Raw genomic sequence first — 25,002 nt, 5'->3', positions numbered from 1 at the left:
TTTCGGGGGGGGCTCGAGCCCCCTAAGCCCCCCCTCTGGATACGTGCCTGGGTGTAGGTACATAGTGGTTTGGATGCAACTTTGAACTGTGGGTCCAATATCTGTGCATAAGGTGGACTTGAAACCCAAACTGATAGTCATACTCAAGTTTATATATGAAATCTGTATAGTAGTCTGTAACTTAATATGTGGTTGGTTTGCAATATAAATGATTAGAAAAGATTTTATTGTCAATTTTGTCTTCATCTCTAAAACAATAATAATAAATCTGGTTGAAATAAAAGTTCTCAGAGATGAGTATAGAAGGTCACTGAATTCTGTTCTTGACCAAGGCATATAATAATTCACAGCAAGAGCTTTGTGCACATATACATGTGATTCTAGATTGATTTCTGCATAAGTTTAGAAATGGAAATAAATCAGCTCATATGAGGGGCATGTCAAAAAAAAGGGCCGATTGGTTATTACAGAGAATAAAATCGAGCATGGAAATTTTTATTTTGATGCTATACAAGTGCATACCTTGACTATTTTTCTACATAGTCACCATGATGCTCCAAGCATTTTTGGTACCGTGGAACAAGTTTACGTAGACCCTCTGCGTAGAAATCTGCCACCTGGGATCTCAGCCAGTCGAGAAATGTCTTGAGAACTTCACTATCATCGAAACGTTGCGAAGCAAGTCACTTTTGAGGTGAAGGAACAGAAAGTAATCACTTGGGGCAAGATCGGGACTGTATGGTGGGTGATTAAAACGTTCCCGTCGGAATTTTTGAATTGTCACAACAGTATGGTCAGCTGTGTGTGGGCGGGCATTGTCATGAATAAGTAGAATTCCAGACCGTAACATTCCTCTTCGCTGGTTTTTGATAGCATGTCGCAGATTAAACAGTGTTTGGCAATATACATCTGCTGTGATGTTTCGTCCCGGTTCCAGGAATTCCACGAGGATTACACCTTTTTGGTCCCAAAACATGGTTGCCATGATTTTGCGATGTGGTGGTGGTTGCTTGAATTTCTTCGGTTTCGGTGAACCGGAGTGACACCATTGCATGGATTCCTGCTTCAACTCACCAATGGCGTATGATATCCAGATTTCGTCTCCAGTCACTATGTGAGAAAAGAAGTCATCCCCATCCTTCTCCCAGCGGGCCAAAAAATCACGTGTTGATTTCATTCTTTCATCTTTGTGAGTGTTTGTCAACATTTTTGGCACCCACCTCGCACACAGTTTGTGATAACCCAGATTGTCCGTTACAATTTGTTGCAACGTTTTATCAGACACTCCACGAGACTCCTTGCCTAGGTCAGTAATGGTGAACCGGCAATTGGATTGCAGTTTCTCATCAACACGTTGCACAAGGTCATCCGTCTGAACACTGGGCCTGCCGCTCTGCTCGTTGTCATGAACATTTGAACTTCCTTCCCGAAAAGCACGGCACCATTGTCTTACCTTTCCTTCACTCATTACTGTTGGTCCGTAAATGGCACACAATTCCCGATGAATGTCAGCTGCAGTCAGTCCTTTTGCGTTGAGAATTCTAATCGCCGACCTCACTTCGCATTTGGCGGGATTTTCTATTACAGCAGTCATTTCAACTTCCTGCTACTCGCACGTACGCACCTCCACACTGAGAAATATGCCTCTGTTGCAGGCACAGAATACTAAAGCATGCTTCTGTGCAAGCGCAGCTTCGTCAGTGTTGCCAGTCCCAAGTAAAAAATTATCCTACCCTTTTTTTACATGTGCCTCGTACGTTTGAGATAAGGGATTTTTAAAACCTTGTTCCCTCCCTGGAAAATTTTCTACCCACATCTTTGGCTTCCAAAGTACCACAAATCAGGTAAAAATCTCTAAATGTAAAAACTAAAAGTTCTGAAATATCTCCCCTCTACATTTTCTTCACTTCAGAAACTGGATTGTAACATTTTCTAAGAACAAGTCTTGTTCTATGTTGTTTAAATTTAGCATACTTTGCCTTTCATTCACAAACCTATAGACTGTTCATTTGAGATTTGTAATTTTTAAGTTAACTAATTTCTTGCATTTGTTTTTACAGGTGTTCCGATTCTTGCTGTTTTTTGTAATCACATAGCTCACCATTCTACTGGATGGGAACAGCTTCAGTCTTGGTGGCTGTTACATGGGACCAAACTTTTTAATATTTTTGTGGTATCAGCTGCCATTATGATATTTATGTTCGTGTTCCTCTATTACATTGTGATGAGAAAGCTGAAGATTCTATCTGGCGTAAAGTCTGAGAAAGTGAAACTTATAGGAAAAAGGTACATTTCCCTTCATTTATCATCTTTATTTTTATAAAATTGCTGGGACTGATTCCATGCTTGACTATAATCATACACCAACAATTACTTAGTTTTATCTGTGAATTGCTAGGGCTGTTCTGTTATCACTTTGAATCAATACCTGGATTGATGCTTGAAAATTGTAACTATTAAAAGTTATATAAAATATTGATGAATATTAGTATTTTACTACAAACGTTGAACATTAAAATACCAGTTCTGGAATCACAACATACAATTTTTCACACAATATTGGCACAAAATAAAAGGAAACTTTGAATTTTGCATAATTTCCAGGGTAATTAAACTCTTTGAAAATGTTGCAAAGTTGGTTGAAAGCAAATCGCAGAACACAAATCTTTTTTCACTGAAAACACCATGTTTGCACACTACTGCCTCCCAGCGGAGAAATGGGTAACTAAGCCACAGCATCTGTCAATGAAACAAACTTGTACTTTTCCCCTATCCATTGGCATGCTTTCATCCCTTGTAATGTGGCTTTACGGCCAATCTACAAAAGGAACTTATGAAACACTGTGTATTAGTGCATGAGTATTCTTCTGTAATTATATGCAGCAGTTATCCAGAATTTTGCTTCGAAATGTTCAAGAATTACATCAGAAAAATATAATACCTGTTATGTAATCACAGAATACAATTTTACACACAATGATGGTGTTCATTAAATGAATGCTCCTATGGTTTAACATCAGTTTAAGAGCCATGCAAGTCTATTAGCGCGTCTTGACTGCCACATGGGAGACTCAGGTACGATTCCCAGAATTTTTCCGGCCTTATCCTCGCATAAAGTGGCTCTGGGACTCACCCAGCCTGGGGGATTAAAGGCGGCAAGAGCATGGTGCTCCAAAATGGCAGAAATCGAGAATGTGTTAGGGCCTATCCCCTAAATGTGCATTCATGGCACAGTGGAACTTTACTTTTGCATGGGGAAATTTACTTTTACATTACTTACTTATGGTTTAGCATGGTGATGATGAGACAGCCAGACAGGATGCCATGCAAACATTTTGCTAGATGGAGGATACAATCTCCCTGCATCGCCCGTCGCTTTGAGCACTGCTCCTAATGCAGCAACATTCTGAGGTCAAAGGCAGCTTTTAGTTGGACGATCTATAGTCAGTGCATCGAGTCCCATCACCACTGTTTTCAAGCTTTGGAGACCGGAGACTGCTACAGTGCTTTCAAGTAGCTTCTCAACTGTCCTCGCAATTCTGGGCCAGCACTGAAAGTTTGGAGCTGACACCAGGAATAGAAGCCAGTACTACTTGCAGATCTGAACTACATTCATGGCATGGTGCTACACTACATACTATACCTTTTTTTACCTTTTGTGTATGCATTAAGATGATGTATACCTGTGAGAGTAAAACTGCTTATCAGTAGACTATCACAAATTAGTATAAGTAAAAATTTTATCCCTGAACATCCATACAATAAACTGTGTTCCCATTCCCACAAACATAATTGTACAAGTGGGCTCTCATACCATGTAGACATAAGCGTAACTTGACAGGGGTAAGGAGGTACTTGCCTGCCTCAATTTTTCAGATTTGTTGAAATTTATTAACAAGGGGATAAAACGGTACACAAATTGAAAACTCTGGAAGATATAGAAGTCGTGATTTCTCAAATTTAACTGTTATTTAGCAAAATAGTCCTGGAATCTATTTTTAAGAGATAGAAAACTACCCCCTCTCCATATCAAAGCTAGGCCCCAAGTTATATCCATGCCAGTAGAGTTAAGCTGATATCAGAGGAAACTGAAAGTATAAGTTCAAAATAAATTGTCAATTATTTTCTGAAGTCCAAATTTCATGAAGATTGTACAAAAAGTGTGCCAAAGGTAGATTTCATGACTTGAAATAACACTTATTTTAATATTATGATTCCCACATGTTAATCTGGGAATATACAAGGCCTGTTCAAAAAGAAATCAAACTACTTTTGAAAAGGTTGTATATAAATTTGTTGAACAGAACTGGCAGTGGTGGTGCATAACGGTGTCCTTAATTATTAAGTTGGCCCAGTTTCAAAGCCATTGCTAACCCCAGTAATGCAGTAGATTGCATTGAGTGCAGGTGTGTTGAATGCCCGCTGTGTCCCACTGGAAGAGAGGTGAGTATGTGTGAAATTGCAGAAAACTTTCAAAGAGACGTACGGCATGTTACATGAAGCCTATGATGAGGAATGTTTCAGCCTAACACCGTGTTTCAGATCAGCTCCAACCTCCGTCGAGAATGACAAATAAGTAGATCCTATGTTAAATTGATGATGATCATGTTCTTAGAACTGGTAGAGGTTCTGAGTTTGTGCTGCATGATTCCACAGTGAATGCAGCATTCTACAGGGTGGCTCAATAAGTCACTTAACACGCCCAGTACAAGGCCACTGCGGCATGGAACGTGAAAAGGGCGATGACCAATCGTTGCCTGGCCAAGGGGGAACCACATTGACTTCACCCGCATGGTTGGCAGCCATCTTGATGTCCACCATCTTGAAATCAACTTCAGAAATTTAAATTGGAAGGGGGTCATGCGACATATCTGATACGGTCCAGGTATTAAGTGTATGGCTACAAGGTATGGTCTTCATGGCCAGAAGAAGAGGAATCATAAGCAGATGTATTCGGTGTAATTCTTGCTGTATCATCATTCAATGTACTTGAATGTTTCGGACATAATGTCCAGTTTCTATTAAATATGTTAATTGTTCACCGTCTGGTTTTTATCTTATGCTAATCTACATTACCATGTCTTTCACTCCGAACCTATCAATTTGGCGCTGTGGACAGTGATTAGAGGATTTGAAGGATTCCAATCGTATCGTCAGGATGACTTTATGACTTTATCGGCACGGGATTATGACTAGTAAGATTTCATGTAGCAAATCAACAAGACGGTGTCTTACAGGTAACATTTAAGTTTGCTAATATTGTTCACGCTTATGGAAAAGCAAGTTTCAGTTACACATCGTAACTTTCATACATGCCAGTGATTTCTATCAGTTAATGTAATTTGACGTTTCAACAACATGGCTCTCAACATTACATTCAGCGAATTTGTTGAAGAAAATGAAGATAACGAAAATTATTTCATGGGTTTTGATCAACTCTGTCTTGCTCAGAATGTGGCAAATGAAAGAAAGGCAGCAGTTTTATTAGCAGTCATTGGTCCTAAGGCTTTCAAAGTACTTCGCAATATTACGGCTCCTGAAATGCCATATAATCTAACATATGCTGTCATTCACGACAAAATGGTTCAGCACTACAGGCCCAAAACCAACAAGTTTACAGAAAGGTTCAAGTTTTGAAAATGTATTCAGTCTCAAGGTGAATCAGTTACTCAATTCGTAGTGAGAATCAAACAACAAGCAGCCAAATGTGCGTATGAGCAGTATTTAGATGAGGCACTTGTTGAACAATTCATCATTGGTATACTTTCAGATTCTGCTCGGAAAAGATTATTGTCCAAAAGTGATCTCTCCTTTGCCAAATGCCAAGAGATTGCATTGCATTGTGAGTTATTAGAACGAGAAGTTAAAATATTCTCAAATAAGTACAATACAGATTCTGTGACTTTTGCCACCAACTCAAGAAATTTGACGCAGATGAATCCAGATCGTCAAATAGGCCCTTCAATGAGTTCACGCTCGGGCAAAACGAGGCAGAACAGCTACAATCAACCTCAGAACTCAACTGCTACCAAGCAAAATCCTCACTCCCAGTGCGGCAACTGTACAAAGAATCACCCACAAGGTCTATGTCCAGCAAGAAAAGCAATCTGTAGCTACTGCAAACGACAAGGCCATTGGAATATACGATGCAGAAAGAAGCAGAAAGATAGAGCCGTGAATAGAAAGTCCAGTTCAACCTCACGGAACACAACATCCGATGAGTTGTCTACGTTCAGCTTCAACCATCTCAACACTGATGCAATCAGTCATCATTCCACACTGCTTACTTCTACTCAACACATTTTGGAGAAGCAATTCAGTTCGGATAGCTTCATAATAAATCTCCAAATCAATAAGTGTATTGTTAAATGTGAAGTAGATACTGGGTCTGCTGTTACTCTTTTCAACGAAAAGTATTTTGATCAGTTGTTTCCACACTATGTTAAATGTAATTCTAGCCTACAATTACGAGGTGTAAACGAAGGATACGTACGTGTTACAGCACAAACATCCGTCAAACTATACTTACACAATAGGGATTATACTTTACCTGTCTTTCTCTGCCAGGAGAAATATATCCATTGATCGGTCGTACATGGTTGGACATTAGAGACAGTGTTCAGGATTCTATTCAAAATCTAGTGAAAGTAGGGTTATGGGAACCGGTCGAATATTCTGATTGGGCCCACCACTTGTCGTTGTTACCAAGAAAGATGGCTCACTTCGTCTCTGCACTGACTTCTCAGGAACGGTGAATAAAATGACTGAAAACGTCCAGTTTCCCATTGCTAGAGTCGAGGATATTTTCTCTAAATTGGCCAGGTGTAAATGCTTTACGGTAATTGGCCTTCAAATGGCTTATGGACAGTTGGAACTTTCTGAAGCTGCCAAACGCATCACTGTCGTCAACACACCTTGGGGATTGTATAAACCCCACAGACTACCTTTTGGCATAAAAATAAGTGGAGATCTGTTTCAAATGGTCCTAGCGAAGATCCTAGATGACATTCCTGGAGTTTCTTTCTACTTTGATGACATCATCATCGGAGGTGAAACATTGCAAGAATGCTTCACACGCACATGTGATGTCCTGAGTCGTCTGTCCAAACACAATGTCAAAGCGAGCGCCAGCAAAAGTCAATTCCTAACCTCATCTATCGAGTACCTAGGAAACAAGATTGATGCCACAGGTATACGGCCGTCAGACAAGAACTTGGAGGCCGTCACCACCTCAAGACAAATCACAGTTATGTTCCTTCATCGGGATGATCAACTTTCATTGAAAGTTTGTACCGAACTTAGCTTCGAAACTTCACTTTTTGCTTTCTTTACTCAAGAAAAGCATCTCTTGGAACTGGGACGATAACTGTCAACACGAGTTCGACAGCATCATGGCGGAACTTCGACAGGTAAATCCTATTGTGCCTTTCGACCCAACAAAGCCAGTTGTACTTATCACTGATGGGTCTCCTTTCGGCTGTGGCGCGCAATTGTGTCTTCGAGTCGATAGCGGTCTACAGACCATCGCCTGCTCTTCTACCATCTTCAGTGAGATGGAGCGGAGATACTACCAGGTAGAGAGAGAAGCTCTAGCCATAGTTCACAGAATCAAGCGATTTCACAAATTTTTACTCGGATCCAAGTTCGAGATTGTTACAGCCGCACGTGCTGTAAAGTTTATCTTTTCTCCGGATCAAGCCATTTCAAAACATTCATCCAATAGATTGATGAGATGGGTTCTACTTTTATCTTCATACCGATATAATATAATTCATTCCAGCAAGGTAGAAGTAGCTGACACTTTCGCCATCAACTCAGCAGTTTGGGTTGAATCACCTAAACACGGTACTCCGAATTACAGGAGTTGTCATTCGTCGTATTGGGGATAGCATCCTCTATGAAATCATGCTAGAAGATGGAATCAAACGATTGGTACATCCCAGGTGGTTGAAGAGACGTGTTTCATGTGACACTGCAGATGGCGACGACTTCAACGTTACAATACCAAATAGAAATTCAGCCAACCCCTGTGGAACAGTACCAAAACCTACCCCAGGCAGAGCCGGATACCCAGGACCAGGTCCTAGCACACCTCACTCGTCTCCGAGAAGGTCTACCAGGATTCGCCACCCGCCAGATCGATACGGTCATCAATATCAAAATGGGCTAGAATTTCACCAGGAAAACAACTGTGACATTTGTTTTCACCTAACTTTAAATTTAAGGGCGATTCCCGCATGGGAGTGACACATCCTTTCCTTTTTGCTTAAATGTTTTTTTGTTCAAATTATCGTTAGTATGTGATTATGTGATATTTATTGTTTAGACCAATCACTGAAAATGTCTGGATATTGACTTACCGGTATATACATATCTTGTAGTATTGGTTGACATGGGAATTACGATTGTGTTTTGTCTTTACATAAAAGTTTAAAAGAGTGATGATGTGAATTGATCGTGTCAAGAGTAACACATTTCCTTTTTCACTGATCTGAACGAAAATGACACGAAGACGTGAGGAACGGATTGCCATCATATTGATGTCAGGGGAGAGAAGTACGCGTGACATTGCCGCATACTTCAATAACCGCAATCCTGCAAGACAACTGGTGTCACATGTGGCCATCAGCCAGTTGCTGGCAAAGTTTCAAGATACTGGATCTGTGGACGACAAGCCGCGACATGGACATCCGAAAACAGCCATGGATGAGGGTACTGCTGTAGCAGTGTTGGCATCATTTGCAAAGTCCCCAACCCATAGCACACGGAGCCATAGCACACGGAGACTGGTGCTGGAAAACAGTGTCAGCAGGGGTTCAATTCAAAGGATTGTACGTGACCAGCACTGGCAACCGTATAAGATACAGCTGCAGCAGCACCTTAGTGAGGACGATCCATACAGGCATTTACAGTTTTGTGAGTGGGCTATAGCACAACTGCAACGTGACCCTGCCGTCTGTAGCAAGATTCTGTTCAGTGATTAGGCTAATTTTTATGTGTCGGGGGAGGTGAATAAGCAAAATCTGCGGTACTGGTCACCCGAAAATCCACATTGGACAGATCCCAGCAAGGCAACGGGAGGCGGGAAGCTAATGGTGTGGTGTGATGTATTACTTGGGGTTCCCAACTTATTGGTCCATTTTTCATTGAGGGCAACTTAAATGCAGAGGGCTACTTGCTTCTGCTACGGGAGCAGATCTTACCATCCTTACTGTCCGAGGATGGGAGCTAACCTGAATGGTTCCAGCAAGATGGTGCTCCACCGCACTATGGGATGATAGTCCATCAGTACCTGGATCAACAATTCCCTCACCACTGGATTGGTCGCCGAGGGACTGTGGAATGGCCTGCATGCTCACCTGACCTGACACCATTGGACTTTTACCTCTGGGGACACCTGAAAGCCATGGTGTATGCTACGAAAATCAGGGATCTGGCCCATTTGCGCACACGCATTGTGGATGCCTGTACTGCAATAACTCCTGAGGTTCTTTAGAGTGTGGTAAGGTCATGGGAGAGACGACTACACATGTGTGTTGTGCAAGAGAGACGTCCTATTGAGCATGTGTTATAACTTTGTGGTATTGTTAACTCTGCAACAATTAAAGTTAGGTGAAAACAAATTTCACAGTTGTTTTCCTGGTGAAATTCTAGCCCATTTTGATATGTCGCACGACTCCCTTCCCATTTAAATTTCTGAAGTTGATTTCAAGATGGCGGACATCAATATGGCTGCCGACCATGCGGGTGACGTCAATGTGGTTCCCCCTTGGCCAGCCAACGATTGGTCATCACCATATTCACGTTCCATGCCGAAGTGGCCTTGAACTGGGGGTGTTAAGTGACTTATTGAGCCACCCTGTATATTAACGGCATGCAATGATTACAAGAAAAGGTGTAGTGCAATATGCCACAGATGTGGTAGAACAGTGCAAGATGATTCATCACAATAACGCATGTGCTCATTCCTCAATCGTTGTCCGGGAGTTTTGGCAAAGCACCAGACACCTGTTGTCCCACAACCAGCTTACTCCCATGATTTGCAACCAGCAGACTTCTTCCTCTTCCCCAAGTTGAAATCAACCCTTAAAGGTCACAGATTCTACACAATAGAAGAGACCAAGTAGAATTCGCTACGAGACCTACAGGCCCTTACAGAACTGGAGTTCCAGTAGGCATTACAGGACTGGAAGAAAAGCTGGGAGCAGTGTGTGCACAGTGGAGGGGAGTACTTTAAAGGAAACAGGTCCAAATAGCTGGTATATTGTAAAAGTTCAGTTTCTCAGCCCTTGTATGTAAGCAAAAACCTTAACTGTGGCCCTATTAAAGAATAAGCAGTAATATTATAATATTAATAATTATTCTGAAGATTTATATAGATCTGCAGCTCTGAAATATTGGTTTAGATCTTGCATTTTAAATATGTATTGACATTTTCTCATATAATTAATGAATACCGAACTTTTTAACATGTATAAAAATTGATTTTTCAGAGTTGGTCTGCTGAAACGTGCAGGGGTGATATTTACAACAACTGTCGTGATGGAGATTGCTAGCATTTTATACATTAATATTCCTGCCAACACTTGTCATTATTTTTTTGCCATCATGAGTGCCTTATTGGTAAGCTGATTTCTTGTTTCATTTAATTATGTAGCTCCATTATTGTCAAAATTATGTTAAGGGAGAGAGGTTTTGCATATAGACGGTGTTAAAGGCAGAGCTGCTGCTGAGCATGTGCACTCGTCTGGTTCCCCTCAAACATACGGTTACGCTGACGGTACTATGGGCATTAATATGAAATGGCAAAGTGGGGATTCTTTTACGGGGGAAAAGGGTGCCAGCTGTGCAGCATATGGTTGCATAGTTCAATAAGGAACAAATTTATTGAGTCAAGTATCACTTCATAGGTTTCCGAAGGACAGAGAGAATAAGTACTTGTATGCCTAAATATACCTGAAGAAAAAAAAACTCTGCAGCATACCTTTAAATATTAATTGATGAAATCTATGAACACCTTCTTGTCACAAAACAAATATGTGGTTTATCCTTAATTAAATCACCATTTTATTGTGAAGCAATGAGAACAACGAATTATTAGCCTACTTCCGTATGATCAAGCATATGCAATTATGTAAGGCTGTAGAAAAGATATACGTGTAATTAGACAATAATTAATGCTGCCATTTACCTTCAGGTTTGAAAATGTACAATGCAAGTCCAAATATCGTTGAACACTTTAAACGTATCACTGCACTTTTGTTATTACTTAAGAAGAAACGTTGTTTTTTATATAATCTGTACTGCAATTGCTCATCCAAAGAATTCAACAAGTTCACTCCTTCATGGTAACACTTCAACAAATACTTTTCTTGACTATCGTCAGCCTGTGCTAAAGTCGCACAACTAATGAAAAGAAGCGCTGATTTCTTACTTCGTATACTGGTGAGTGAACTGTACTGCAAACAATGGGGACTGGCCTAAGCTGGAAGTTCCGGGGGAACCAATGTTTATGTTTACATTTTTAACACGGTCTAATGTTCACCCAGTATGTCTACATACAAAACCTGCATGGAGTATGTTGAAGCATAGGAGGGAGTAAACATTTAGCCACTACATCATTTGAATTATTATAAATGAATATGAGTGTCTATCTTTTGGTTTGTCAAATATATATCTACTTCAAATTCCTATTCCAATTGGTTACCTGTAGTTGCCATGAACGTCCGCAGATTTTTTCCAGGGAGGAGCAAGCAAGGTAGTTTTTTTCCAGGGGGGCAAAGGGGGCATATTTTCCCCCTTAATAGTGATGCCCCCTCAAAGAACACTATTTTAAGCTGAAATTGTCATATTCCTTCAATGAATTTATAATAATTAACATATATTACTGTGACTGAAATGAAATTATGTGTGAAATATATAATTTTTAGGTGGACATTCATCCATGCCCCCCCCCCCCCCCTTTCCTTTCCAGATGTCCATGGTAGTTGCCATGCCATCTCTTTCAATTGAAACAACCACAGTAAAAGTATTTCTATAGAAATATTTTCATGGCTACAGTTTTAGGAATATTTCAATAGTTTGGATCACACTCAGAAATGCAAGTCTGTGAGCTCATAGTAGATTTTTCTAGTAGATTTTTCGACAAATAAACACTGTGCAGAAATTCAAATCATGATTGAGTGTTCATATGTAGCACTTATCACCATCCTTTTAAACAATGTAATTGTTGTACAGTAGTGCTGTTTAATCCATTTCAGGGTTTTGTGATTTTTCTGTGCTACTTTCTGAAGAGTGAAACACCTCTCCATATCAAAGTAATGCTCAAATTGAAAGTGGAAAGTGGATCTGACGATGAATCAATCAACAGTCCGTTGAAGTGTGAGTATAGTGTTCATTTTTCATTTCATGTGTATGTCATATATTGGCTTCAGCTTTACAAATATTGGCCAAATATCTTTATTTACAGAAAATACTGTGAAAAAACAATTCATACCAAGACTAGAAGTTTTACTTTTCTTGACATGTTAATATGGTTTAACATTTACTGTTACAAGAAAGATTGCCCTCTGGCCTTAAGATTGCAATCTGTAGCAACACACAGAGGTGGCTCGTGGCTTTTCAAAGATGCATCCTGCAGCTGATGCTGTTCTTCCTTGCATTTATAATGACCCCCCACAAGGACACACCCTCCGCAATGCCCCCCGCCCCCTCCTTGATGTTGCGCCACTAGCCAAGATGTTTGTCCTCGTTTGGTAACGTGGAAAACAACATGTGTTTAAGTAATAACGTACTAATCCGATTCATCTTCACTCACTAACCTATCTTTATACACTACAGGAAACTTCCCTAAAAATATAAAAATTACAAGAGAAAAGGAAAAACAAATCCTATCACCTTCTCCTCCCCCATGCACACGTATTCTAACTGGATGTCGAAAATATCTTTGTTATGAAAAGAAATTGTCGAAATGCCAAAGGAAACTCGCATCATCATAGGATATTTTTTAAAAAGTCTGGATGGCCCTCTTGGTGCATCTATCTGTTATCAAAAATGTTAATTTAACTTTGGAAAAATATTAGGTTCGCTTCTCCAAAAGTAGGCAGAAATTACTTCCCCAACGGGTCTTACAAACCAGTCGTATTTAGAGACTTTTTTCTGAAGGTGGCAACTGTGTCATGTCAACACTGCGAAAGTTCCCTCGCCAGGCCAGGCTAAGACTGGCACGGTTTATTATGGGCTAACCCCGCCCCCTGCCACATTGTTCTCGGCTCATGGTGGAAATGTTCCTCGCTGAGACTTCTTCAACCCTCTGCACGTGTGTCAACTTGGTTAGGTCCATGATTAGGCCAGCTCTTCCATGGCACGGACTCTTGCCTCGCGAGGGTACGAACGAAACAGCTGGCGATGCAGTGAGGAGGTTGGGGCGGTCGTCACGTCAGCTTGACCGATTGCAAAATTCGAATCTCCTTGTCTGTAAACTATCAATGTATTAATTTAACTTTACTTGGCGACGTATGAATTTCTGCTGAGGGTAGTGCCATGGCACGGCGGCTCTACCCCTTGAGCCGCCGCTGCTTAGAACCACCAGTATATGCAGGATTTTATTTTTCAGAGAGCTCTGGAAATGTAAAAGTGGTTATCACATAGTTGCTTTCTAGGTAGAGGCAGGATACACTATAAAATATTTTGCAATTTGCAAAAATGTTAATTGGAGACCACTTTACAGGTAGTTTGCATTTACCACTATATTCCTTCCCCCCCCCCCCAAGTTCTTTACTGCTTTCATTTGAAAATTTTTATTTTCTCACAATTTCGGGAGGGGCTCTAGCCCCATCAGCCCCCTGCATACCTCAGTGCTTGGAACAAGAAAACAACCAATCCTTCATAGTAACAACAGGTAAGAGTGATTGCTTCACACATAACGCGGCTAACCAAATGAACTGCATTGTACGAAAATAATTTGGGTCTGAAGCCAGCTGAAACAGTGCATATGTGTGTCCTTCCTATATTCCACTAAAAATGCTACACAAGCATTAGGGGATAGATTTCTAGCATTAAAAAAGGCAATTTACATCAAATATCAAATTAAAATATTCAAACACTTCCATAGTTGCAATCCTTACAACTTACCACCAAAATAGATTGAAGGCTAAGTGGTATTGTCAATTCGACACTTCATGTTCCAACTTTTTAGAAACAACTAGTGCTAATATACAGGGGATGCACAGATTAATGGAAACACTTGAAGAAGTTAATACAGTACCTCTTAATACAGTGTGGGACTACCTTTAGCCTTTAGGACAGCTTGGATTCGGCATGGAATCGAGTCGTACAAGCCCTGAACATCACACAGTTGCTGGATAGATGAGTGTGCAGGATATCTGCATTGTACTCGATCCTCTAACACAGACTACAGTGGTTCAATGTTGAGGTCCGTTGATTGTGCTGGCCAGAAAAGGTGTTGAAGTTCATCTTCATGTTCCGTAAATCAAGACTGAACAGCTCTGGCAGTGTAAATATATAAATTATCATCTTGTTAGATTGCATCCTTGTTGGGGAACAACAGATGTTCCATAGGATGCACCTAGTTGCCTAAAATTTGCACGTAGTTACTAGCCATAATTTTACCTTGCAGAGGAGGGGCAAACAGAATACCACATCGCCACCCACACCATCATAGGTCTGCCTCCATGTCTGACAATAGGATGCAGGCAGTCTGTTAAGTACGCTTCTTAAGACATTCACCACACATACACAAGCCCTGTTGTCAGGAACAATGAGAAAGACATCTGATAATATTACCTTTTACCAGTCACCACAGGTCCATGTTTTGTGATCATGGCACCTCTTTTTTCATGCACTGGCATTGTTGAGGTTAATCAGAGGTTTAGGAATGGCAGCCCTACCCCTAATGTTCTGTTTATGAAGCTTTGTTGCACTGTTTTTGTGGAAACAGGCTGTGCCAGATGTTCATAGAGTTCTGCTGTCACTTTTGCTGCTGTAGTTCTACAGTTCTTTGTGACAATACTCTTTAATGCTTTAAAATTGTCTTTTCTTTCCTTTCATTTTAGCAAATTGAGCAACATGCTGTAGCATGATACCCTGTATCAAGCAGCTGCCACTGGCAACACAATATTTCCTTTCAATCTTATATTCCTTAATTTTCTATGCTTTCTAAGGAAGTCCGTACTCTTATAATACAATAAGCATATTGTAAACTTTGAATTCCGTGATGTAAATAACCGATGGATGCTTAGAATTGAGGTTTTGCATATATGTACTGCTTTGAAGTCACATAACTGATGTCAGAATTGTTAATCATTCCTTAAAGCCTTAAAGATGCAGGGTGTCTATCAGTCAGGAAAACCTGGAAAAGACCGGGAATTTACTTTTTCTTGAAAGGTCATGGAAATGTCAGGAAGAATTAATATTTTTTTGGAAAAATTATTAATTTTGTGGAAGTAAACAAAAAAATAGGTTATTAAACAAAGAAGAAAAGGACAAGCAAAAAAAAATGTCATTTTTTCGAATATTGTTTTACTTTTATCACATTAAAAATAGTTTATAAATATGTATTGCCTAACATATATCAATTACATGTAAAATTTAGCTTATTTATTACACAATAACAAAATGATATTCTTTTATTGCAATATTACTGATTACCTAATGTGAGAGACAATTTATCACGAAGTTTGATCTGTGTTAACACTATGCTCTAGGAAAAGAGGTCATGTTTTGAACTATTTTCAAATGGACTACTACAGAAAGTGGATATTGGCATTTACCATTTTTTTGTTGTAATTTTTGTTTTGTTTAGTATTGGGTTAATGCATAAGTTCATAGCGCTTGTCTGCTATGGCAACACTGCGGTGTTAGGAGTTTGTTTATCGTTTAATGTTCATCAATTTGAGTGGCATTGTTGTGTGTGGTTTTGAAGTTAACAAAGAGAATATATGCTTACAGGCCGAAACCAAGTGTTAGGTAATAATCAAAATCTAATTATTGATAACAACTCGTTTGAACCAGTTTCCAAATTCAAATACTTAGGAGTAATATCAACAAGTGAAAATTACAAGGGTTGGATAAAAAGTAATTGCAACACTGCTGTCACGTGAAAGTGGCGAGTCACAGCACCACAACCGTTTCGTGGTTGATAAAGGAATGTCAGACGAGGAAGTATAGTGAGTGGGGTGCTATTGTATGTTATTCAGTCAAAAACAGCAGTGCTCTGAAGCAGAGGACGAGAGTGCAAGCACCCTAACAATATGTTTAGGCAAGAAGAACGTCTCTCAGGCAGACGGTCAACACAGCCTACTACTGCACCTTCTTGCAACACCACCTTCGTCTTGCATTAAGATGGAAGCGACGGCACGTTCTGGCACGGTGTCCCATCATCCTGCTTGACAATGCAAAGTGTCACACTGTGAACACTGTGACGGCGCTCCTGCATAACTGGTAGTGGGAGGTACTGGAACATCCGCCGTATTAACCGGTATGAGACCTTGTGATTACGACCTTTTTGCCAAAATGAAGGAACCACTGGCCGGGAAGCACTACGACACGTGCAAAGCCATCATATGTGCTATAGGGCAGTCACTGCAGGACATAGACAGAGATGGACGCGCTGACGGTGTACGACGCCTTCCATACGTGTGGCAGAAGGTCGTAGAGATTGGGGGGGGGGGCGATTACATTGAAGGAATGTAACACGTGCTCCTCTGCCAATACAGTCAAGTAGCAATTATACCAGTGTTGCCATTACTTTCTATCCAACCCTTGTATATTAAAGAGGAAATAAAAAGTAGGCTTAATTCAGGAAATGCATGTTACTTCTCTCTTCATAAACTTTTGTCTTCTCGTTTAATATCTAAGAAACTAAAAGTTAAAATATACAAAACAGTAATTTTGCCTGTAGTATTATATGGGTGTGAAACTTGGTCCCTTACATTGAAAGAGGAACATAAATTGAGAGTATTTGAAAATAAGATCCTTAGGAAAATATTTGTACCTAAAAGGGATGAGGAGACAGGTGAGTGGAGAAGGTTACATAATTCAGAACTACATAATTTGTATTCATGTCCAGATATTATTAGAATAATTAAATCAAGAAGACTTAGGTGGGCAGGCCATGTCTAAACATTTGTCCCTTGTACGGGGAGAATGTCAACGGTGAAAGCAGGGCAAGAAAATTGTTTTGTCATTACAAAGAGGTCATTTTTGACTTAAGTGTTTCTCCACATTCATGAAGACCATCGGACTTTAATGAAGACAGTTTAGACACTTTCATCCACGAGGATCCACTCGAGAATTAGCAAATGTGATGAATTGTGACCATTCAACCATCGTGCGATATTTGCATTCCATGGGTAAAGTTCAGGATACCACACGCTTTAAATGAAAACAACCAAATCAGCGAGTAGGCCAGGAAGACAGCATCAAGTGCTGCGACATGATAATGCACACCCACGCTCTGCTAACATGACAAAAGGTGATATCCAGGAGCTTGGTTGGGTAGTTATTCCACATCCTCCTTACTCCCCCATCTCTCCCCCATCTTGCACCCTCGTATTGCTACCTTTTCAGCTCTCAATCCATCAACCTTTAAGGGAACTCCTTTGGTGATGAAAATGCTCTTCAAACTTGGCTTGACGACGCTTTTAACCTCGAATCAGGTATTGAATTGAAAAACTGTCCCAGCATTGCTGGACAGCCATAGACAATAAGGAAAATATATTACTGATTAATTTGTCTTTTGTAAATCTCAAATTAGTATCAAATAAAAATACTTTTGCCAAGGTGAAAAACAAACGCTATGAACTTATGCATTCACCCATTACATTAATATGTATGCATGTAATTAATGCATGTAGTAGTAAATTGTACTATAATTATGTTATTTATGCTGTTATGGTTTCTTTATCATTAGTCAATATGTGACTAGTATTATGCAAAAGTTCACCCCTGATGCTCTATCCAACAGTCAGTTTCTGTTAAGTTTTCCTTCTCGTTATTACTTTTAACATTCTTTAGTGGGTCTCTAAGTGTGGTGTTTAGCTAAAATGTAAGTGTCCTTCTCATACAAGCAATGTGTAAATACACGAATTGCTCCAAAGACTTGGTCTGAAAAATTTTGGCTCTTTGTCTGGAAAACCTGGAAAATTCAAAATCTTGTTTTTACAAAATTATAGACACTCTGAGGTTACATTTTGTCAGTTTGTTAGGAGTTTATCACGCCAGAGATACAAGGTACACACTGCTCACTGGCATATGCAGGATTTGTTTTCGGAAGAGCTGGAATTGTAAAGGTGGATATTACATATATGCATTTTAGGGGAGTAAGGATACATTATAACCAGACCTCGGATTTTTAGGTTTTAAAAAGTGTGCTTTTAGGTTCATAAAATAGGCTCTAAAAATTCTAAAATAGGTTCGAAAAACCATAAAAATAGATTCTAAAAATTCTGAAGTAGATTAGAAAAGATTTAAAAGAGTTCAAAATTCCTGAAAAATACTGATTAGGTATAGTCATCGGCAATGAAAATGGGACACCTGTATCCTGAAATATGCATTATCTTGCATACCGTTGTGTGTGTTGCCTAACCCTACTGCGATGGCAGAACTTACCATTAAAATTTGCTATTCACTCTTCGCTGTATAGTTAGGCAACAATCGTTTTTCATGTTATCCACAGTCAAACTCCGCAATTTTGTCTGTGAGGATCATCTTTTTTTTCTGAAAATAATCTTTCACAAAAACATAGTCAACGGTGCCAACTTCAATGCTGAAATGTTAGTTTGCAAGGCGTGAATGCCACAAAAAGTAACTCGAAACTGAGCAAGACCACGTAGATCAGAAGTTTGCACTTTGGACTGTACAGGTAACAGTGGTACCAGACATTCAGACATTTTCCTTTGTTTAGAGCTTTGAAAAATTATCATGGACTTGGAGGAAGGGAAATCGACAGAGTAAGTTTCAAACATGTTCATCATTGAATATTTTCATGACCAAACAAAGCATATGCCTCTGTGTGACATCAAAATCCTGTAAAACCTTTAAAAATATATAAAACCCTAAAAAAAAAGGCTTGATTTAGGTGCATATGCCTAAAATAGGTTCTAACAAGCAAAATAGATGTTTTAGGCACTTCATCAGTTGCTGCATTTTTTAACGAAATCCTGACATACCTCATTATTTCTTACATTGACATACATTGATCATGGACTTCCCGATGGTGGGGGGGAGGGATTCCACCTGGGAAATTAATGTCAACTTAAAATTATATACTTCACACGTCAAAAAAAAGGTCGATATTTTTTTAAAAAACAAGAAAATGAAAGAAGAAATTTATTGTGATTGATAAACAAGTATACATACCTTGGCTATTTTGCGATGTAGTCACCATTAACCTCCAGACATTTCTGATAGCATCGCACAAGCTTCCGTGTACCCTCTGCATAAAAATCTGCCGCCTAAGAGTGCAGCCAGTTCAGAACTGATGTCTTGAGCACGTCACTGTCGTTGAAACGCTTCGATGCAAGCCACTTTTTCAGGTGAAGAAAAATAAAGAAACTTCTGGGAGCAAGGTCGGGGCTGTAAGGGGGATGATTGAATAGTTCCCATCGAAATCTTTGAATTGTCTCAACAGTACGAGCAGCTGTGTGTGGGCGGGCGTTGCCATGGATCAGAAAAATTCCAGAGCGTAGCATTCCTCTCCACTGATTTTGGATAGCACGTCGCAGATTGTTTAGTGTTTCGCGATACACCTCTGCTGTATATTGTTAGTCCTGGTTCCAAGAATTCCACAAAATCACACCTTTTTGGTGCCAAAACACAGTTGTCATGATTTTGTGAACTGATGGTGTTTGGTTCTCCTAAAGCGAAGAAATTCAAACAGAGTGCTGCCATTGCATTGACTGCTGCTATGTCACTATGTGCGAAAAGAGGTCATTCCCATCCTCCCCCCAGCGGGCCAAAAAATCACGTGCAGCTGTCCTTCTTTACTCTTTGTGAGCATGTCAGCATTTTTGGTACCCACCTCGAACACAGTTTGTGATACCCCAGGTTGTCAGTCACAATTCGATGCACTGTTTTCGCAGACACTTCTATAAACTCTTTGGCGAGTTCAGATATTGTGAACCAGCGATTGGAACGCACTTTCCTGTTAATGCGTTCCAACAGATAGTCCATCTGAACACTAGGCCTTCCGCTACGCTCATCGTCATGGACATTTGAATGCCCTTCCCGAAACTGTCTGCACCATTGCCTGACCTTCCCTTCACTCATAACTGTTGGTCCATAAATGGCACACAATTCCCGATGGATGTCAGCTGCATTCTCTCTTTTGGCGTTCAGAAATCATATGACAATCTCACTTCACATTTGGCGGGATTTTGTATTACGGCAGCCATTTTACCTTACTGCTACTCGCACGTACGCAACCCCACTCAGACGATTCTATATCTGTTGCAAGCACAGAATACTAGGGCATGCTCCTGCACATGCTCAACTTTATCAATGTTGTCAACCCTGGGTAAAAAATTATCGGCCCTTGTTTCACTTCAGGGGTAGTGGCAGTAATTTATGTTAATTATTATAAGGGCATTGTAGGAAGAGGATAACATCAAACTGAAGGAGTGTGCTTTGTGAAGGTAATGCTATTGTGGGGTAAAATATACTTCCTTTGCCCCACCACATTGGGAAAAAATGCTTTGCTTGCCCCCTCCCTGGAAAAAGTCCCGACATCCGTGGTGCTAATGCATTTAAAAATAAAGCTTCATATAAAAATTGATTTAGTGTGTAGTGTCTGTAAATATATATAGTTTTGAAGTGAAAACTATATATTTTTAGAACACTTTGATTCAGTCACTTCTATGGAAGCCATGTCAACATCCAGCACATAACTTATGTCCATGTATTTTCTGCATGTTGGTGAAACTGGTAGGGTCTCTGGCTGCAGCATAGGAGATCTGGGTTTGATAGCTGGCATAGGTGACCTCAGGTTAGAACTTTTTCATTAATGTCCCTGCATAAGCATATCATAGATTCACAAACGTCACCTCAATGACACCCAAGATCAAGAATGCATGGAGACATACCTCTCACCCTCTATGTACTTCCATGGTATGGTGCAACATACAGGGTAAATTTGACTTTTACATTGAGCATTCTATAATAGTAATGAACAGTGGTCCGAAGTAGCATGCTACTTGTGCGGCTACATTTCTTCTCAGCATTTTGAGATAATATTTTTATGCATCAACAATAACACTTTTTTGTATGAGGTTCATAAAAGGCAAGCCTATTATATTACAAATAATGACAATGCAGATAATCGAGATGATAGGTATCCTGATATCTCAGTTACAGAAATTATCCAGATAACCATCTGACATACAGTGTGTCCGAGAAAAAATATACCAATAAAGAATTTAAATAACTCAACAATCGTTAACGACAGAAATGTCAAATAATGTTTATTTGGAAGAGAAAATCATATAATTTTTTTTAACCAAAGAACAAGAAAAAAATTTCACCTTACTAGATCTCAATGTGTGCTCCTTTGGTGGCGCGACAAACATCAAGGTGGTACTCAACCTCCATCCAAGTGTTCTTCAACATTTGATGAGTGACAGAGCCAAATGCATCGATAATTCTTTCACGCAGATCATTGAGGTCTTGCACAGGTGTTTGGTAAACCATAGTCTTCACATAACCCCAAAGGAAAAAGTCCAAAGGAGTCAAGTCTGGTGACCATGGTGGCCATTTAATGGGTCCACCCCTCCCAATCCAATTACCAGCGAAATTGTTATTAAGGAAGTTAGTAACACAACGGGCATAATGTGGGGGGGGGCATCCTGCTGAAACATGTACCCATGATATATGAGGTACAGCATACTGTTGCAACATTTGCAGGTAACTTGCACCTGTAACTGTAGCTTCCTCAAAGAAAAAGGGCCCAATTACGGAATCTCGTGTCAAACCACACCACACATTCAACTTGGGGCTGTAGCGTTCATGTTCAACAACTGCATGGGGATTCTGCTCACCCCATATTCTACAGTTATGCATATGCACTTTTCCGGAAATGTGGAAGGTAGCCTCATCTGAAAATGTTACGCGTGTTAGGAATTCATTGTCATCATAGCACTTCACTAGCATAATCAAACTTAGCGGGTTTATCACTGCACTTTAGTTTTTGAACAAGCTGTAACTTGTAGGCTCTAAGCCTTAACCTTTTATGTACGATATCATGCACAGTAGAACGTGGAATTTGAAGTTGAGAACTAGCACGTCTCACAGATTTACGCAGGCTTCTCTGGAAAGCTTCCTGAACTGCAACCACTTTATCCTCGCTCACACGCTTCCGACCACTACCTTTCTTCCTCAACAAAGACCCTGTTTCCAGCAATTGTTTATGCCATTTAACAATTTGATGACGTTCTGGTGCTTCCTGTCCATATTGTTGCCGGAATCTTCTTTGTACCGTTACAGGAGACTTCAATTCTGCAAACCAAAAGCAGAACTCAACTTTCTGACAAACAGTAAACAGTGCCATTGTACAGACTACTCATGAACAAAGCCGCGCATGCGCTTAATTATGTTACGATTTTGTCCCTTCTGGTGGTAAAAAAAATTCCTTTCTTCCCTCTTCCAAATAAACGTTATTTGACATTTCTATCATTAACGATTGTTGAGTTATTTAAATTCTTTATTGGTATATTTTTTCTCGGACACACTGTATATAAGTAAATCCGGCCAATCATTATGTTGGTACATTGTTTAGCAAATATATAAATATCCCATCTAAAGATTTGGATGGGATATATCCAGATATTATGTTGTTGACAGATATCCAGAGAATTTGTTAATGTGTATATATTCTTATTGGCAGTATATGGAAAATACAAAAGTCAGATACTCTGATAAAGATATCAAGATATACAGAACACTTATAGATTTCTACCCTTCGAATGGATATTTCTACTACAAATATGAAATATGTTTTAAATCCATTCATTTTATGGATAATGATACAGAAATGAGATGTGCAAGATATTTCGGCACTACTGTATATATGTTTTGGTTCTTGAGAAATACACATTCAAACATTGCTGAAATTCATACCCTACGTCCTCTGATTGGCCTGATGTTACTGCTCATGATGAATGTGGTGTGTACTGCTTTATGCTCTACCCTTACACTTAGTTCACCATGAACGTAAGAAACTGCAACCCATAGAAAATGAGGTGAACTTTGTTGACACACAGAATCGCATTTCACTCTCAGGAATTTATTTTCCCATGTTATAAATGACAGCAAAAGTAATTAATTTGAAGTGCAAAAATGAGCAATCCATTTCTTGCAAATGCATTAAGTTCTCAAAGCAGCACCATCCTACTGTCTTCAACCACTCAGTAGAGGTTTTTCCGATACACTGATGATTTTATTTATGTTATTTAGCATCCTTTTCTGCCACTTGGATAATCCCAATGATGAGGATGAATAATAATATGAAGACATTGATGACGGGACAATCACAAAGAACGTACATGCCCAAGGACGGGAATCAGACACGGAATCCCACATGCCCAAGGCTGGGATTCGGACACGAAACCCCTGGCTTCGTAGCAAACTCTGCTAACCACTCCCCAAAGGTTTTCAACCAAAACACCAACGCGACCGTACTCCTTGGGGGAGTGATTAACACAGAGCACTACGACGATAAAGATCCCAGGTTTGAATCCTGACCTGGGGGGGTGGGTGTTCCATGTGAGTGTTTCTTCATCAATTTCACCCTACCATCACTCATCCTCATAGTCGCAGTTAGCCAAAAGTGGCAGAAAAAGCAACGTAAAATAACCTAGTAAAATTCAATCTTTCTGACAGATGGCTAAACAATTTGGGTATCTAGATATAAGTTATAATTATGTACGTATTATGTGATGGGAGTATGTTCTGGGTTCAAATCGCATACTGGGCATGGATGTTTTTTTGTGATTGTCCTTTCATCAATTTCATCATATCATTACTTATCGTGAGCTTCGCTTAGCCAAAAGTGGCAGAAAAAATCCATAAATAAAAAAAATACATTTGTGTATAGTTGTAAACATTAATTTGGGTAGAATCCCAATTGTAATACTCAAATATCATATTTAACTTGATATGTCACTTATACAGGCACGTCATCATTCACAAACACTAGAGTAAAAAAAAAAAGAGTGTCATTGGTATCGAAATCCATCGAATGACTGGTATTGTGATGATAATAAATAACTGAATGTATGATCTCGTAAGTACAACTGGTAAGGTTTCCATTGAATACCCATATGATTGTTTATATTTTTGTGAAAGGTAGCACAAAAGTAGCAAGTAGCGCACCGGGGTAGCGTAGCAAGCTACTTTTTGGTAAATGCAGCTGTAATGAAGCTACATTTAAAATGTAGCTTTCTGATCACTAATCATGAATAGTATGCACATGTAGTTGCTTGGTGTGAATTGCTATGAGAAACTTGGAAACAATAGAATTCTTACATCGGGCCTCCCAATGGCGCAGTGGTAGTGCCATTGCCTTGTAATCAACGGGTCCTGGGTTCGATAACTGGTGGTGGCACATAGTGGTTCGGATCGCACTTTAAACTGTAGGTCCAGTCCCGATTAGCCTTACTGTGCATAAAGCAGACTTAAAACACCAAATCAATCATTCATCCTTCTTACTGACTTTGTTATTTCATGTTGACTGATAAGTTGCCTAGTTTACGTAAAGGAGAGGTGCAACAAACAATGAATTTATACTGAATAATGTTTGGGTATAAATTTTCCTTTTTGTGTACTTAATATCTAGGCACTTCTACATAATTTTAGTCTATGAACATTAACTTGGCAATATACAATGCTTTACTCATACTCAGGTTATGTATACTCAGAAATTCAATCTAAATGAGTCACAACACCCTCACCAAACATGAACAGAAAGGGCATTATACAGCTATAATACTA

The 25,002-nt window shown here is 39.6% G+C and overlaps 1 protein-coding gene across 2 annotated transcripts in view; it reads left to right on the top strand.

Annotated features, from left to right (window-relative positions):
- The window catches only part of LOC145994371 (uncharacterized), a 947,129-nt gene that overhangs the window by 908,973 nt on the left and 13,154 nt on the right, over nucleotides 1-25,002 (top strand). For both annotated transcript variants that reach the window (XM_083130485.1, XM_083130492.1), the window contains exons 20-22: nucleotides 2,061-2,286; nucleotides 10,494-10,623; nucleotides 12,261-12,381. In XM_083130485.1, the coding sequence (XP_082986611.1) occupies nucleotides 2,061-2,286; nucleotides 10,494-10,623; nucleotides 12,261-12,381 (477 nt within the window). The remainder of the gene's footprint in view (nucleotides 1-2,060; nucleotides 2,287-10,493; nucleotides 10,624-12,260; nucleotides 12,382-25,002) is intronic.

The sequence above is a fragment of the Lepisma saccharinum genome, chromosome 1 (assembly GCF_977018435.1).
Source record: "Lepisma saccharinum chromosome 1, izLepSacc3.1, whole genome shotgun sequence".
Lineage (NCBI taxonomy): Eukaryota > Metazoa > Arthropoda > Insecta > Zygentoma > Lepismatidae > Lepisma > Lepisma saccharinum.
This window is presented reverse-complemented; position numbering and strand designations above follow the sequence as displayed.